Source organism: Helianthus annuus, chromosome 16, assembly GCF_002127325.2.
Source record: "Helianthus annuus cultivar XRQ/B chromosome 16, HanXRQr2.0-SUNRISE, whole genome shotgun sequence".
NCBI classification, from domain to species: domain Eukaryota; kingdom Viridiplantae; phylum Streptophyta; class Magnoliopsida; order Asterales; family Asteraceae; genus Helianthus; species Helianthus annuus.
This window is the reverse complement of record NC_035448.2, coordinates 152,545,033-152,562,632: the sequence shown is the minus strand read 5'-3', so window position 1 is coordinate 152,562,632 and position 17,600 is coordinate 152,545,033. Positions and strand designations below refer to the sequence as shown.

The following is a 17,600-nucleotide window of genomic DNA, read 5'->3' as shown; positions in this document are numbered from 1 at the left end:
AATCGACATATTTGGCATTAGTACGTTCAGGCTATGACTAAAAGAAATTCGAGAAATTATGCAATAACATTCCTACAAGTTCATGCAATGTCTAACCTTCAAGTTTCATGATGCAATGTTAATAAAGTTTCCCCTCTGAGAACTCTAGAAGATCTAACATAAATCACATAGTTTGATCATGACAAACTATTTTGTGCATCCTAATTACTCATAAGAATCAAGTTTGATCGTTAAACACAACTAACATGCATTCCTACACAATCTTGTTTAACAAAGTTTCCATTATAGGCAAGTTGTAACCACCATGAAATGGCATCAAATCCGTTACTTTTATCATGTCAACATGCTTAAATATACTTGTATATGTCATAGCAATCAACACATATCATCTATCATGCCAAGAATTACCTAAATCAAAATCATCATCAATAAAGTTTCCATTCTAGGCAGGGTATGGACAATTGATCAAATCAAGTTTCCTATAATCAAGATTGGTTCTAATCATTATACTAACACCATACAAAACCCTAGACACTAGTTTTGAATCATCAAGAACATGTTTAACTCAACCAGGGGTTCAATCAAAATCACCAAGAACACATAAATGATTAAATTGATGGACAAGACTTACTAGTATACGTTTAGTTTGCCTAGGATTGATCAAGAATCCAAAGAATTGCAAGATTCAAGCTCCAAAGATGGTGATTAGTGTTTGTATGGGGAATAATTTCATGATACATATGTGTGTGTGCTCTGCTACGTCACACTTGGGTGGTGGGAGGTTAGCTTGGTTTTTGTTTTTTTTTTAATTATAAAACTAAGTAATAAGGGGTGTCCATGGGTTCTAGTAATGGGCTTATTGGATTCCCTTGGTCCATTTTCGAATAACAAGCATTATTAAATAAAATTCCCCAAGTATTATTTTTCTAAAATTTGCCACAAAATAATAAAACACGAAACCAAGCAGTTACGTGTAAAAGCACACGATTTCACGAAAGTTCATGTAATTACACACAGTGCACGTAAATACCGGAAATCATATAAATTCACATAGTATATTCATTTAAATTTTCCAAAATTATTATTTCACTTAATCACCAACGTTCGGGGACAGACTCGTGTGCAGTTCGGTAATTTGGGTAATCCCTCTAATTAGGGGGTGAGCAAATTAACCACCATATAACTGATAACCACACCATAACCGACATAACCGAACCACTAATAACCGATAACCAATATAACCAATGGTTATGGTTATGAAACTTTGTATAACCGCTCAATCTGTTATGGTTATGGTTATGAAGCTTTGGTTAACCGATATAACCGAAACCGAACCGAACTTGTAATGTTAACTTTATATAATGGATTTGTGTTTTACAAAACCATATAGAGGGTTTATACTAAGATAAAAGTATGTTAGTAACAAAATGATCTTGATGTAGATGTCATTTATTTTGATAAAGAACTAAGATGTTATGGCCATATTTTTTTTTGTTTGAGAATTATCTTATTAAAAAGAACCTCAAATCGGTAGTTTAACCAAAAAGTTTAGTCTCCGTTATCTTATAAAATAGGCTCAAGCTAAGTTTAAATCGTGCACAACCCTATTTATTTCAAACCTTGCTTGGTTACTTAACCGAAATTAACCAAAACCGAACCATAACCGACTTCATAACCGATTAACCGTAACCGAAGTTTGGTTATGGTTATGGTTACCAAAACTCCATAAGCGAACTAGCGGTTATGGTTATGGTTAATAGTAAAAACCAAACCAAACCGACCCATGCACACCCCTACCTCTAATTATCGTTATGCAGGTGTTCGTGTAATAGCTTACACACTTAATTAACCCTAATCAAGTGTAATGCAATAATGAATGTTCGTGATAGCGTTAAAGATAACAGAGCTGTGTTAATGGAGTTAACCTGAAAATGTTGGATGACATAGAGACAATTCGATCCAGTTATTGCACAAATAACCAACCTATTAATAGGTTTAAAAAAGTGCAACTACTATTTTATCGAGTGTTCATGATCCTAAAACTCCTTTGCCACGCGCGCATATGTGCGGGTGCGATGCACCCTTTGGGTCCCCACTAGTGTTTGCCTTAAGGAAACAATTTACAAGGAGTGCTCCTCCTTATATACCACTTTAAGTTTTGTCATCCCATCTATGTGGGACAAAGTGACAAATCTCAATCCATTTTTTCTCATCTTTGTTTGTTCCAAACATACAACTTCAAGAAGCTTCGATATCTCATTCAGCTTAGCTCCATTTTGGACATAGTTTGAACACAAACCCATAAATAATTATTTATACAACACATATATAAATATTATTGATGTCCAAAATATTTAGTGAAAAACCCATTTTCACTAAAATTTCCAACATTATGGACATAGAAAATTTAGATGGGATAACGAGTTAAAAGTGCTCGCTAGTTTTAATATAAACCTTTAAAGTTTATCCGGTGATAAAAAAGGACTAAAATTTGACTAAAATGCCCTCAGATAATGAATCGGTCAAATTACCCCTAAGAGTAGATTAAAAAGGAGTCCTATAACTGGATTGATTATTCCGGTAACAAAAAATGGGAGGCGAGAGCTTTATAGCCTCCTAACAAGTCATTTTAGGTAAAATGCTATACCGGAAGAAAATAATGAAAAGTTAAGGTTTGTCTAATGTAACCAGTGTTGTAAAAGTCGGATTCCAAGGCTGAGTACTCGGCGACTACTCGAAACTCAGAACCTTACCTTGGAGAGTTACTACAAGTCGGCCTTTATAAGTCGGAGGCGGTCAAACTCGGCTTACTCGGCGACTACTCGGAATACTCGACCAAACTCGGAATACTCGGTCAAATACTTGGGGAAAACCTTGGAATACTCAACGAGTACTCGGATTACTCGGTCGACTATTCGGTCTACTTTGCGGCTACTTGGGATTATGCTAATTTTGACATGAATAATGATAGGTTTGACATGAATTACGCTTATTTTGACTCATATAAAATATCTAATATTTTTTTTATATATTTAACATGTCCGAGTACTCTCCGAGTACTCTCAACTCCCCACTCGACCGACTAGGGAGCGCCTAGCGACTTCTGCAACACTGAATGTAATCAACCATAATTCGAGTTGTGGTTAGTAGAAACAACTAGAATATTGATAAGATACTAGGAGGCATGAACGAGAATGCGGAATGCCTCCAAACGGGTCGGTTGGGTAACTAACTTCGAACCGAAAAAGTGATTTGAAAAGAAAACACGTTTTTAGCTGACACGGCCGGGTGGAAACCTGACCCGACCGGGTAAGGGTGCTAAGAAAATGGCACAATTCAGCTGACACGGCCGGGTGAAAACCTGACCCGCCTGGGTTGGAGGTCTGAAATAAAAACATGTTTGGATGAAATTGACTGTGTTTAATATTTTCGTTCAAAAATGTTTGATTACAAATCGTCTGACGGTTTAACTTAAACACTCATTGTTTTTTGTGTTTATGACAGGCTATATCAAGGACGGGAACCGGACGGATGACCAAGCACATGAAGACCGAACACTATTAAACCAATATATCTTTGAAGACGTTTCACGAGAAAGTTGAAGCATAATCACGTGTGACCAAATTTTATGTATTAAAACGTTATTGTTTTAGGTGGTAACTGATTTGTGTAATAATCCATTAAGTTGGTTTGTCTGGGTTATCCGTTAACCTAGAATCATACGTTAATATTTTAAAAGAAAAAAAATCTGGGACCTAATTATCCGCATTTCTCTAATATATTATACGATGACGGGTTAGAGTGTGATACTACTACTTCGAATATTGTTTATCATTTTTTTGAACTAAATAAGCATTATTATTATAAAATTACAATTAGTTAAACCATATATTCCTTAATATTGGTTTAATTTAACTAAGCATAATAAAATATATTATTAAATCTTACGGTCCTCTGGTTTTATATGACCGGATTTTTGTATAAACTACAAACCGAACATTCGCTACAGTTTGAGATTTTTGAAACCGATAACAAAACCAAGACCGGTTTAAATGATTTCACGGTATAAACCAAATCATAAACGTTTAGGGGCTGTTTGGCAACATCTGAACCAATAAGCGCTGAATGAATAAGAGGTCTGAATGGGCAAGAGGCTCTAAACCAATAAGTGTTGAACCAGTAAAGTGCTGTTTGGTTGCACCTCTAAATGACTATGTAAAATAACATTTTTATCCCTCTAAACACACACACATACACACACACAAAGCTACTTAATACAAACCATACCATTAAACCATTACAAAGAAAAAATTATGAGTTAAATGCCATTTTAGTCCTTGTGGTTTGGGCCATTTTGCCAGTTTAGTCCAAAGGTTTCATTTTTAACCTGTGGGTCCAAAAAGGTTTCACAGTTGCCATTTTAGTCCACTGGGTTAACTTTATCCATTTTTTCTGTTAACGAGAAGGCCAATTCGGTCATTTTATACGGCTGAATTGCCCTTTTAGTTAACAGAATTACATACAAAATGACCAAATTGGCCTTCTCGTTAACAGAAAAAATGGATGAAGTTAACCCAGTGGACTAAAATGGAAATTGTGAAACCTTTTTGGACTCACAGGTTAAAAATGAAACCTTTGAACTAAACTGGCAAAATGGCCCAAACCACAGGGATTAAAATGGCATTTAACTCAAAAATTAAACCAAATTACAACACCACAATATTATATCATTAAACTATTACAACATCACAATATGATAAGTTTTAACTTAACCCTAAAACGATTGTAAATAATCTAACCAAATGTTAAGCAAGTATGAAACCATTTGTCATAGTGCCTTGTACAATGTACCTTCAAAATCAAAATATGCAGCTTCAAAATCAGAATGTATAGCTCGACCACAACTATAACATACAAATTATAACTTCAGAATGTGGAGGTGAAGGCTAAGGAGGTGTCAACTAAGGAGGTGAGTGGCGACGCTGTAGAGGAGGGCGCTGTGGAGGAGGGTGCCGGTGCTGTGGAGGAGAGGCTGTGGAGGATGGCGGCAGCGTTGCGGAGGAGGGTGCCGAGGCTGTGGAGGAGGGCAGCGGCGCTGTGGAGGAGGGTGCCGATGCTGTGGAGGAATGTCGGAGATCTGTAGATGAGAGGAGAGGAGAGGAATGAGGCTGTGGAAGAAGATGCATTGTTTTGTTAGGGCACAAGGGCATGCTTGTCAAAAGTTCCACTCAGATCTCAATAATAGATAATAGCTGAACCATTCAGATCTGAATGGTTTCATTAAGAGGTGGTTATTTGGTGAACCAAATACCCATACATCTGACCGATTCAGAAGCTTGCCTCTTAATAGAGTTATTCAGATGTAAACAAAAAGCCGTTAGTTATATAATGAGTCCTAGTGTTAGTGATAGATGGTTTAGAGGACACGGGGTGGTCCGTTATACCACCCCTACAACGCGTTAATCGACCACGGAACACCGCCGCCGCACACCCCATCACACGTTACTTTTATAACGCGTTGATTGTATAACGCGTTGTTGTATATGTTGCATGCATAAAGCTGCCGCACACCCCTTCTGCATGTTGCATGCTCTATGGTGGGACATACATGCTCAACAAACCAGAATGCAAGGTAAAGAGGCAACACGTGTACATGGAAGAATATTGGGTACAACACGTGTACATATGGCAGAATTTTATAACAATAAAAATTAAAAAATCTGGGAGTGATAGAATTCCATCACTAGTGATACCACCCCCCTACATTTCTATCACTAGTGATAGAAATTTGGTTGATGACATGACATGATTTTATTGGATAATGAGAGTGATAGAATCTATCACTAGTGAACGACCCCTCCTTCCCTTAGTAGAGCAACAAAATAAATTACGTGGCAGGCACAAATTTGGTTTCCTATTCTTTATTAAATTACAATTTAATTATTTTGCCTAACTCTCCTCTCTATCTTTACGTGTTCCACGCATTTTGCATTCAAAATCCCCAATCATCTTCTTGTACTTGTACCTTGGCGAACTCTATTTTCTTGAATTTTTAAACTTCGTTTCATTTTTTTTCTTCGAAAACAAAGCATGGCTAATTTTAAGCTCAACCTATTTCGATCTGTCTACATCTTTTTCGAGTTAATGGAGATAGTTGTAGTAATTGGCAAACCACAAGTCCCGTGTTACTTCATATTCGGAGACTCGTTGTTCGATAGCGGAAACAACAACGAACTCGTCACCACAGCTAGGTCCAATTACCTACCTTATGGAACTGATTTCCCTCAAGGTGTCACAGGCAGATTCACCAATGGTCGAACCATAGCAGACCTTATAGGTTTTTCTATTTCATTTTAATTTAAATACTTGTATCATTAATGCCACGAAAGTTTTGCTTTTGTTTTGGTGAACTACGTATGTAGAGTCAAGCTTTGCTTCACTAAGATTAATGTCGTCTATTGCTTCATTAAACGGGACAAATGAACTATAAGGAACATGTTTTAATACAATTAAATTGCATAACGGAGCAAGCCCAAAAATTTAGGGCCGGGGTATCCCCTTTTTTTTTGGCATTAGAAGTATCCTTTGTATAAAAAGATAAAAAATTCACACTACGTAAACAGAGTTGAAATGTGTTTTTACACTACGAACACAGAGTTGAAGCAGGGCTACCCCTCCTTAAACATTGTCTCCGCCCCTGACGGGGCGACTCCACTGAACAAAAATAAGCTGAAGATTGGCGCCTCATAATTAAGAGGCCCCAAATTAATTTATGCTTTTACATTCAATTTCTATTCAGTTCTTCCTAATATTGTCTGTTAGAATTTGTGTCGTTTTATTCCTTTTAGAAATGGTATTTAGAAATCGTTTTATGCCTCCAAAAAGATTGAGCCGACTTTAATTATGGATAGACTTACAAGTTATTATTGTATGACATGGTTAAGATCTTTTAGTTTAATTTATATGGTTTTATAGATAGATTACTATTTTTATTAAAACATATACAAATCTAACATATCTTTTTTGTTTTTTCTGAAAGGCAAATCTAACATATCTTCATTGTGTTAATTCATCACAGGAGAACTTCTGGGTTTCGATGAATATATTCCAACATATGCCACTGTAACTGATCAACATATCAGTCAAGGAGTAAACTACGCTAGTGGTGGATCTGGCATTCGAGAGGAAACTGGAAGTCATCTGGTAATTCAACATAATGATCTTTCTTTTGTGACCACTTTTTTACATAAGGAAACCCTATCGGTTGAACCTAGAAACCTTCGTGACAAACTGACATGATTTGCGTTTAAAATTTGTCGCAGGGAGGTCGAATAAGCTTAGACAGACAACTACTTAATCATTATTCGATAGTTTCAAGGCTTTTTCACCTGCAAAGAAACATAACATTCACAAGAGATTACCTAAGCAAGTGCATTTACATTGTAAATATAGGAAGCAATGATTACATCAATAACTACTTCAAACCAGATATTTATGCCACAAGTCATATGTATACGACAAACCGATATGCACGACGCCTCGTACAGCAATACTCTCGACAACTAAAGGTACATATATATATCTTACTTTTTGTTCGTTTGAAGCGTCTTTAATCTTATACTTCATACAAAGATTCTTTTTGTACAAAAAATCTAGAGTAAACTGCCATTTTGGTCCCTGTGGTTTGGGCACTTTTGCCATTTTAGTCCAAATCTCAAACTTTTTAAATCTGGATCCCCGTGGTTTCACTTTTATTGCCATTTTAGTCCAAAATCCAAAAACCCTCTATTCTGACTGTTGAAAGCTGATTGTTTTGTCCTTTTATGCAAGGGCATTTTGATCATTTTAATTTTAATATAACATATTAAAGCAAGAGCCCTGTCTCTCTCTCTTCAAACATCTGCAGTCGAGACCAGTCACCATCTCAAATCTGGGTATCAAACCCATCTCCTACAAATCTTCTACAAACCCAAACCATCATCTTTTTTCCCCATCTTTTTCTCCATTTTTTCAATCCAGACCAGTCACCATCTCAAATCTGGGTATCAAACCCAAACAATATATATATTGAAATCAAATTCAGATCATAGATGTCAACGGTTGGATCTTCAACATCATCATACTGGTGCTACAGTTATCATCCAAACCCACCTCCAAGATTCATCTTTATCGTGCCCAGATTGCACCGGAGGCTTCATGCAACAGATCACCACCCCCGTTCTTTCCCCCTCTTACTCACCATCACCGCCGCCGTAGTGGCGGCGCCTCCGTGCCGGAGTTCTGCTTGGAGAGAAGGGAGGAAGAGGGGGATTAGGTGATGGTGTGGTTGCCGGAATGAGAACGGGAAACAACCGTCGCCGCCCGAGGCTCTGAGAAGTCCTTACTGCACCACCAATCTTCTGAGTAAATTAGTATCTTTTTTGACGAAACCAGTAGTTGTAGATGGGTGTGCTCTGAAGAGATGAGAGAGGGAGAGAGAAAGACAGGGGTGGTGGTGTAGTGGTGGTGCGGTGGGGATGGTGGTGGTGTAGTCGTGGTGCGGTGGGGATGGTGGTGGTGCAGTGGGGGTGGAGAAGAGGTGGAGGCTGTCTTTCTGGTAGGGCGGTGGCGGGTGGAGGAGTGGTGGCGCTGCAGATCCGGTTAGGGTTTGGGTTTGTTTGAAGAAGATAATGGTCAACACTCTGCTGCAGATGTCTGAAGAGAGAGAGACAGGGCTCTTGCCTTATATGTTATATTAAAATTAAAATGACCAAAATGCCCCTGCATAAAAGGACAAAACAATCAGCTTTCAACAGTCAAAATAGAGGGTTTTTGGATTTTGGACTAAAATGGCAATAAAAGTGAAACCACAGGGACCCAGATTTAAAAAATTTGAGATTTGGACTAAAATGGCAAAAGTGCCCAAACCACAGGGACTAAAATGGCAGTTTACTCAAAAATCTAAATATATAGTTGTTTTAGGTTTTTTTTTCAAACATTCGGATATAACTTTTGTTTAAAACCGAGTTTAAAAAAAATAACTGTCTATGAATAAGACACTTTTGCTTGTAAGAACTCGGTTTTTAACAAAATTTATAACAAAAAATCTAGAAAAAAAAACTAAACAAAACAATGTATTTATATTATTTAAAAGATTAAATATTACAGGTTATTAAAAAAAAATCAACCTATAAATTAATTCATTTATTAGAATAAAAAAGAAAATAGAACTTTACACCTCTCATAATTCATTTATTAGAATATAAAAGAAAATAGAAATTTACACCGCTCTTATAAGACTAACTCCAATGTTGTTCAAACCATTGTCGTCCAAGATGAGGTGGCAGATATTCAAATTTAAAGGCTCATTAATGTTTGTTCATACTTCATTCAAACTCCTCTTTAAAGGGCATGATAATTTTGGGTTACTATGCCATTATATGAATATTATATGAATATTTATATTGTGAGTGGGCCAAGGTAAAAAGGAAAAAAAATGTTTTATTTATATATTATGTGTAGTTGATAGGTAATGAGGTAGAAATTAAAAGAGGTAAAGATATTTGTATGGTTAGAAATGAAATAAGAGTTTTTAAACATTCGTAAGAATATGATGTGGAAGATAACGTGGCAACTAAGGACGACTAAGGATATCCGTAGCATTAGAGATAGTCTAAAAAGAGCAGATGACATGACATGTACCTTTTTTAGATTGGTAAATACTATTAAAAACAACTTATTTTTTACCTCAAAAAGGTCCCTCAACTATTTTATATATAAAAAACCCACATGATTTCTTTTTTTTTTTCTCGCAAAAATCCTTCCGCTGTTTTCTTCTCAAAAAAGCCCTTCCACTAGTTCAACTATTGACCTAAAACTCTGAATCATTTAAAAAAAAAAAAAAATCATGTAGAAACCATATACAATTTTCTAAACCACTTAAACGTTTAAAAAAATCTGAATCTCGTACATGTATATTGTTTCTGAAATGGAAAAGACAATATTGATATATGACAGTGCTTGTACAACTTGGGAGGTAGAAAGATTGCTATTTTTGGTCTTGGTTTGATAGGTTGCACTCCCGCAGAGATATCTACCTTTGGCACAGAAGGAAGACCGTGTGTTAAGTTCATCAATGACGCAGTTAAACTCTTTAATAACAAGCTTAAGCCTATTCTTGATGACCTAAATGCTTATAACCCGGATGCAAAGTTTACATTCATCAACGTTACCAGCATTTCATTACAACAAGGTATAACTAGAAAAATGAGATTACATGCATCATTATTTAACATTTTTCATTGCTTAATTGCACTACATATGAAATGGGAAGATATTCATAATTTTATATACATACACCCTGTCGATTTCAGGTACGGTGTTAACAAACGTTCCAAGTTGTATATTGAGGTCAGATGGACAATGTGTACAAACTACACTTATTAGCCTAGTTCGGTCGATGTCTATGTTTTATGACGGTTACCATCCCACAGAAGTTTCAAACATTCACACCGCACGACTATCATATATTGCGATCTCACGCATGGATGCTTCTCCATACGATATTAGTCATTTGGTTCAACTTTAGTGATTTAAGAAGACTCAAGTGGCTTCCGATTCTAGTAAAACATTTGTAACTAAAAGAATATTTTGAAGATAGAAAAGTGTTATTACATTCTTTATGGACGTCAAACGATTTACAATTAACTAGAATGACGAGTGATTAGAAGTGGAGATGATCAGTGATAGGATGTTGGAGAGTTTACTGATATTTAAACTAAATATAGGGGTCATTAGGTAAATAGTAGATAGTTTTTGTTGTAATTAGATTAGTTATGCAAGTGCGAGGACTAGATGCGAACAAAAGAAAGTTAATAACCTAGATACTAGATGGAGCGACAAATCCGGGGACGCACCCCTTCATGAATGGCGGCAACATCACATGATATCAAGCGACACATCGGTTCAAGAGGAGACGCAACTGTTCAATCGCATCTGTTTGTTTGGTATAAATAGGGTTTGATTATTTCAATTGTAATCATCAGAATCACTTATACTTTCACATTCAATATAGTTATAACCACTTTATTTAAGCCTTCAGTGCTCCATAGCTGGCTTCTAATAGCTTCACATCCAGTTACCTGAAACGCGTTTTAAAAATATTTTATCAGCAAGAAATACTGACGAGTTCATTCCATTTTAATAAAAGACACATAGTTATAACTTTAGAGTATTAGGGAGAATTACAATGTATATTTCTATCAATTATTCAACACAGTATGCGACTGGGGACTTTCCCCTGTGCTTGTGGTCATATTACTTTGGGTCCTGTCACCCAATAGTTTACAAAGCATAGCCTTTATCAGGCAATGCCTTGGAATCCGTTGCTGGGTTCAAGATCGATCAGACAGGGTATCGAATCAGTGATAAGGGGTTAAAACACTTACAACGGGGCAGAGCTTCGTAGTAATTAGGGGTATTGAGTTTGAGAGAAATAAAGAAATTTTGAGCGAGTTTGAATGTCCCGGGACTGCTCAATTTATATCTGATCTCGCACCCCGTCGTGTTGCGCGATGGGAAATTCCTATTACCTTCGCGTAGCGCGAAGGCCCTGTCTAGGGCTTAGGTGTGGTTAGTCACCACCCTAGACTTGCCATGTGGCTGCCAAGTGTCTTCGGTGAAAACAGGGGCGTCGCGTTACGCGACGGTGATCTATGTATGCCGTCGCGTAGCGCGATGGGACAAAAAAATCAGATTTTTCTTGTTTATCGTTTTGGGTCTCTTGTACATGTTTAGAGTCTCGTTTATGATTCTTTGTGGTGTTTTTGAGTGTTGTTACATCCTCCCTACCTTGTTTTAAATCTCGTCCCCGAGATTCACTGAAATAGGTAAGGATATTTCCTTTTTATTTCAGATTCTAGTTTCCATGTATATTCTAATCCTCTCTTTGAATCCCATCTTACGACCCTTTCCATGGCGAGACTTTTAACAGTACCTTGTCTCCAACTTGAAATTCCAACGGTTTACGTCTGTTATCGGCATAACTCTTTTGTAAGTCTCGTGTTGTTTTCAGTCTTTCCTTGACTTGAATAATTTTGTTAGTTGTTTCTTGTACAATCTCAGGACCTGATAGTTGCTTTTCTCTGATCTCTGCCCAACATACTGGTGTTCGGCATTTCCGTCAATAAAGTGCTTCAAATGGTGCAGTACTGATGCTTGTATGATGGCTATTGTTGTAGGAGAATTCTATTAAAGGTAGGTGTTTATCCCAATTTCCTCCAAAATCTATCACACAGGCTTTAAGCATAGCTTCCATAGTTTGGATTGTCCTTTCACTTTGACCATCTGTTTGAGGATGATAGGTTGTACTTAGATTTAATATGGTTCCCATTGCTTTCTAAAAACTCATCCAGAAATGAGAAGTAAAACAACTATCTCTATCGGATACAATAGATAAAGGAATTCCATGTAGTGAAACTATTTCATTCACATACAACTTAACTAATTGTTCCATACTGAAAGTTTCCTTCATTGGTAAGAAATGCGCTGATTTAGTTAATCTGTCCACAATCACCCAGATTGTGTCATTACCTTTTCGTATCTTGGGTAATTTGGTAACAAAGTCCATTGTTATCAATTCCTATTTCTAAACTGGTATTTCCAACTGATGAAGTAATCCTGAAGGCTCCTAATGTTCAGCTTTAACCTGTGAATAGGTTAAACATTTAGCAACATAATTTGCTATATCCTTTTTCAATCTTGTCCACCAAAAGTTCTTTCTCAAATCTTGGTACATCTTGTCACTTCCAGGATGCATCGTAGACTTGGATTTATGAGCTTCTTCTAGAATTTGATTTTGTAGGTTCCCTTGAATAGGTATCCAAATCCTTTTCTTATGGAATCTCCAAATTCCATCTGCTCATTTTTCTAATTCTTTAATCATTCCTTTCAAACCTTCAGCATCATCCTTGATTGCTGTTTCCCGTATCTTTTTCACTTGTTCATTTAAATCTACCTGTAGGTTTAGTCTAAGAGCACGTACCATATTTGGCTTCTCATGGTACTTTCGACTTAAAGCATCAGCTACTACATTAGCTTTTCTAGCATGATATTAGATATCACAGTCATAATCGCTAAGGATTTCCATCCAACGTCTTTGCCTTATGTTTAATTCCTTTTGCCCAAAAACATACCTTAAACTTTTATGATCTGTGAAGATAATAAACTTACTACCGTAGAGATAGTGTCTCCAAATCTTAAGGGCAAAAATTATTGCTCCTAACTCTAGATTTGTCCAAACTATAGTACTATCGTTGCTAAAGGCGGTCGGGCAAGTAATCACTGTATAAGCAGAGCAACAAGCATTCAACTAATCACGTATAGAATGCGGGAGCGGTTAGCGTTTATAGAAGTGTTTGCGTTGTGTGTGGTGTTTTTGATAGAGAACGTATGTAACATCCAAAAGTACGTTAAGCGAAAAAGGGTTCGAGTATACTCACAGTGCGTGTCTAAACAAGTAAACACGTTCTGAATGGATTGAAGGGAGCGCTGGATCAACCTGCGTACGGAAACAGAAGCGTAAGTCCTCCAAAGTGCTGAAACGGTCGAAAATCGGAGTGTCGGTGGGAAACAGAAGCTTCGTACGAAGTTGTGCCTTCGTACGAAGGTGGGTCTTCACACTTGTGCAGCTTTCGTTATCCAAAATCGAGTGTCTTCGCGTTTGTCTTCGAAAAATCGAGTGTTCATCCCTCTAACCTTAAGCTACCGATTAAACTTAGAGTCGCAGAGTTCTTTGTCTGAGTCACAAAATGAGAATCGGACTGTGATGTGTAAAATCAGTGCCTTCGTACGAAGGCAGTGCCTTCGTACGAAGCCATGTGTGCCTTCGTACGAAGGCAGTACCTTCATACAAAGCCAGGCTTCGCACAGAGTAGTCCAGCTCGCATTCGCGGCTGTTCTTGGCGTTCAGAGCTGTGTTTTAGCCTGAATCGGATGTGTTTTCGAGTCCAATTCATGACGGTTTCGACACTACCTCGTTCCACTATCCAGTGAACGAAACACATGTCGTTTTAGGTCCGTTTTAGTATGGAAGTCAAGTTTAAAATGGTTTTAAAGAGTTTTCATCTAGATCTAACACTTGGTGAATGTGAAATCAACTGATTTCTAACTTGGGAAGCCGTAGCTTGGCCCAATACACTCGGGTTAAGTGTAGATTCATGGTGAAATAAGAAGATTTAATGGAAAAGATGAAGATTTTGTAAAAAGAATGAAGGTTTTCTATGTAAAGATGAAGTTCTTTGTAAAAAGATGAAAACGATGAAGTTTGGTTGAAGAATGGAAGAATTTTGATGAAATCGAAGTGAATCTTGTGGAAAATCGAAGTGAAAAACGTTGTGTAATGATGTAAAAATTGGATGTGGCGGCTCACAAACAGTGTCGTAACCCTGAAATAGGATTCATTTCGTTAAATTTCGATAACAGATTGTTCGAATTCGACGACAAAGAGTATGTTGTTGTAAACTCCATTGTTTGAATTAAAATATTTTATGTTAAATGCATAAAGTGTAATTGGTATTAAAAAAATCCAAAACAGTAATACATAAGTGTGACTTTAAGTAATTAGAGAAGTAGCCAATGGTTTTCATACACCCATAATTCTACGAAGATACGACATATATAGATTACAAAACTCTTGACGGAGAAATAAACTTGAAAGAACATATACCTATTGTCTCGTGTATTCTCATACTAGAAATTAGTTAGGAAATATATAAATAATATTTATATTTAAAGAATACTAAAATAAAAAATAAAACTTGCCTATGATTATCGCATATTTTGTGAAAAAAAAATTACTTATTAAAAAAAGATCATAAGTAATTGAAAAATATTAACTAAATTAGAGAAAAATAAGGACATGAAAACAATTCTAAGGATGCATAGTAAAACGACACGTGTTCCTCATAGATTTACTTTATTATATAGTACTAGCGGTAAGACCCGTGTGCAAAAAATAGCTTTATCGAATAAGACGTACGAATTACTTGAAAAGGTAAAAAAATACGATGACATTTTCGTAATTATTTACTCGTAGAGTAATTATTAATATCCTACAAATGATCTTGTAGGGTAATTTTGATATTGCAGGATAATTTTGTAAAATAACCTTAGAAGGTAATTTTGATCTTGTAGGATAATTTTGATCCTGTAGAGTAATTACAGGTAACATAATTATGAAAATATCACAACATTTTTTTTACATTTTCATGTCTTTCGTACGTTTTGTACGATAAGACCATTTGTACAGAAACTTTAGCCGAAAAAGAAAGAACATAACTAGATGTAGTGGACAATGTTTCAATGGTTTTGTTTTCTCATCAACATTTTGGACCTTCGAGTATCAACGTTGTGTTAGCCACTAATAAATGATACCATTCATTCTCTGCTTGAGTAAGATTCTTCTACAGAGGTTTATCACTATAAATTAAAATATGTATTATTAAATATGAATTTATCAGCGAAATCACATACCATTTAAATCTACCAATAAATTTATAATACTGTAAGAGACTTAAACCGTCAACCTTATGGGTAAGAACAAATTTCCGTGATTCAATCTTGGTACCGCTTGGCTATAAGCCATTTATACTTAATTAATCTACGTCTATACATGTACAATATATATGTCTTGCGTCGACGAAGTGTTTGAGGTCGAGACTGATTGTGATGAGGTCGAGGCTGATTGTGATGAGGATGATCCCGATTATGTGGAGTCTGACTAAAAGAAAAGTTATTGTAATTTATATTGATTTGTATTTGATAAACACTTGTTTGAAATATTTATTTGAATTTGTGTTACACTTGCTGTACTTTCCCTTAATTTCTATTAGATACACATGCTGTAACATTTGTAACTTTATAGGGATTATGTTTTCGGTATTGCTTATATTCGCTTATCTGATGGCGGATGTGGCCCCCTGGGGACATGGGGGTGACGGCGCTGGTGATCCACCGCCTCCTCCTGGTGGATTTCGTGGCACGCACGAGACTGACTGTAAGTCTTTTATTAAATTATTTTGTAGTCCTTATATTTTATATATTATAAATGTTGTTACTAATTATTTTTGTTTTAATTGCAGCGGTTCCCCCTAAGAGGGTTAGGGGGAAAGCCAAAAACGAGAAACTACGGCGTCTGTTAAAAGCGGGGGGGGGGGGGGGGGGCTGTATCGCTTACGTTTGACAGACAGGTCACGTATACCCCTGTTGGTAAATCAAGAGATATGTTTTCACGGGAGGCCGACCTGTATATGTGGCAGACCATCCCGTTTGATAAAATTGGATGGGATAACGTTGAACAACATTACAATGATGCCCTCATGAACCACTTACGGGTAAATAAGTTATATGCATAAAATTGTATCAAATATTTAAGCACATGCAAATCAAATTTATATATGATATTTTAACTTTTTTATTTAATTTGTAGGAAAATTTCAATTTTGATGAAGTGGAACGTGATTTAGAGGCGAAAAACTTGACGGGTGGTATTAGGGTTGTGCTTATGAAGTGGTACTCTGACCGCAAGTACGAAGCTAAAAAATTATTTAAGAGCGAGGGAGGTTACAATGATATTGCTAGGGCAAGCGCATACCATCCCGTGGATATGCCTTATGATAACTGGTTGAGAACCATCGAAGGTTTCCGGGACACAAAATATATTAAAAGAAGCAAGGCCAACACACTAGTACACGAGAAACAACAATTCCCATACCGCGGGGGGACGTCGTCGTACGGTAGCACCGCCTATAAAAATGTAATGTTTTATGTATGTACGCGTGTGTGTAAGCTTTTGTTTATTTAATGTCTAATCTAAGTTTAAGGTTAAACAGGAGATGGATTGGGTACCTACGTGTGCTAAAACCCACAAGGACAATCAAAGGAATTGGGTTGATCCGGTTGCTGAACAAAATTACGTAAGTATTTCTTTTAATTATTATTTTCTATAACATATATATATATATATACACATATATATTTAATCATCTTCGTAAAATACAGCGGAACATACAACAGGCCACAGATGAATGGAGCGGTGATGGTCCTCCAATTGCCCCGTATCAGGAAGCGTTGGGTGAGCGACGAGGATGGTACCGCGGGATGGGGCCTAAACCTTCTTCCAACATGTCCTCGAACACGTCCTCTAACATGTCGTCTTCGCAAGCTCAGACGCAAGAACCCTTTTCCGAGGTAAACTACGCAATTTATAAAATGACAAACGAGCACATGTTTCCTTGTAAAATATATGTTGGTAGCGTTAATTAATATGCTAATATACGTTTTGATATCTATTATTGTAGGATTTTGTTAACAGCTTGTTCCAAACGCCGTCCTTTTTGAACCAACTTAACAATTATCTTGCTTCACAAGGAAAAGGAAAAAGAAAGTCAAAAGACTACGATTCTGATAACTTATTCGATAATGAATCCGACGAAGAGTGACTTGTTGTTTTTAATGTATGATTTAATTAAACGTTGTAGGATTATAATGTAAGACTTAAACATAGTTTTTAACTATATTACCTTTAGTATATGTTGATTATGTTCATGGCGTATGTTTGCATT

At 36.5% G+C, this 17,600-nt stretch overlaps 1 protein-coding gene across 1 annotated transcript; it reads left to right on the top strand.

Moving 5' to 3' along the window:
• Positions 1 to 6,012: 6,012 nt before the first annotated feature.
• On the top strand, positions 6,013 to 10,686 carry LOC110907438 (GDSL esterase/lipase At1g29670). Its single transcript, XM_035985343.1, has 5 exons — positions 6,013 to 6,337; positions 7,079 to 7,203; positions 7,323 to 7,568; positions 9,997 to 10,231; positions 10,353 to 10,686. Exons 1-5 carry the CDS (start codon positions 6,091 to 6,093, stop codon positions 10,565 to 10,567), a joined length of 1,068 nt encoding a protein of 355 aa, XP_035841236.1. The 5' UTR covers positions 6,013 to 6,090; the 3' UTR covers positions 10,568 to 10,686.
• The last annotated feature ends 6,914 nt before the right edge of the window (positions 10,687 to 17,600 follow it).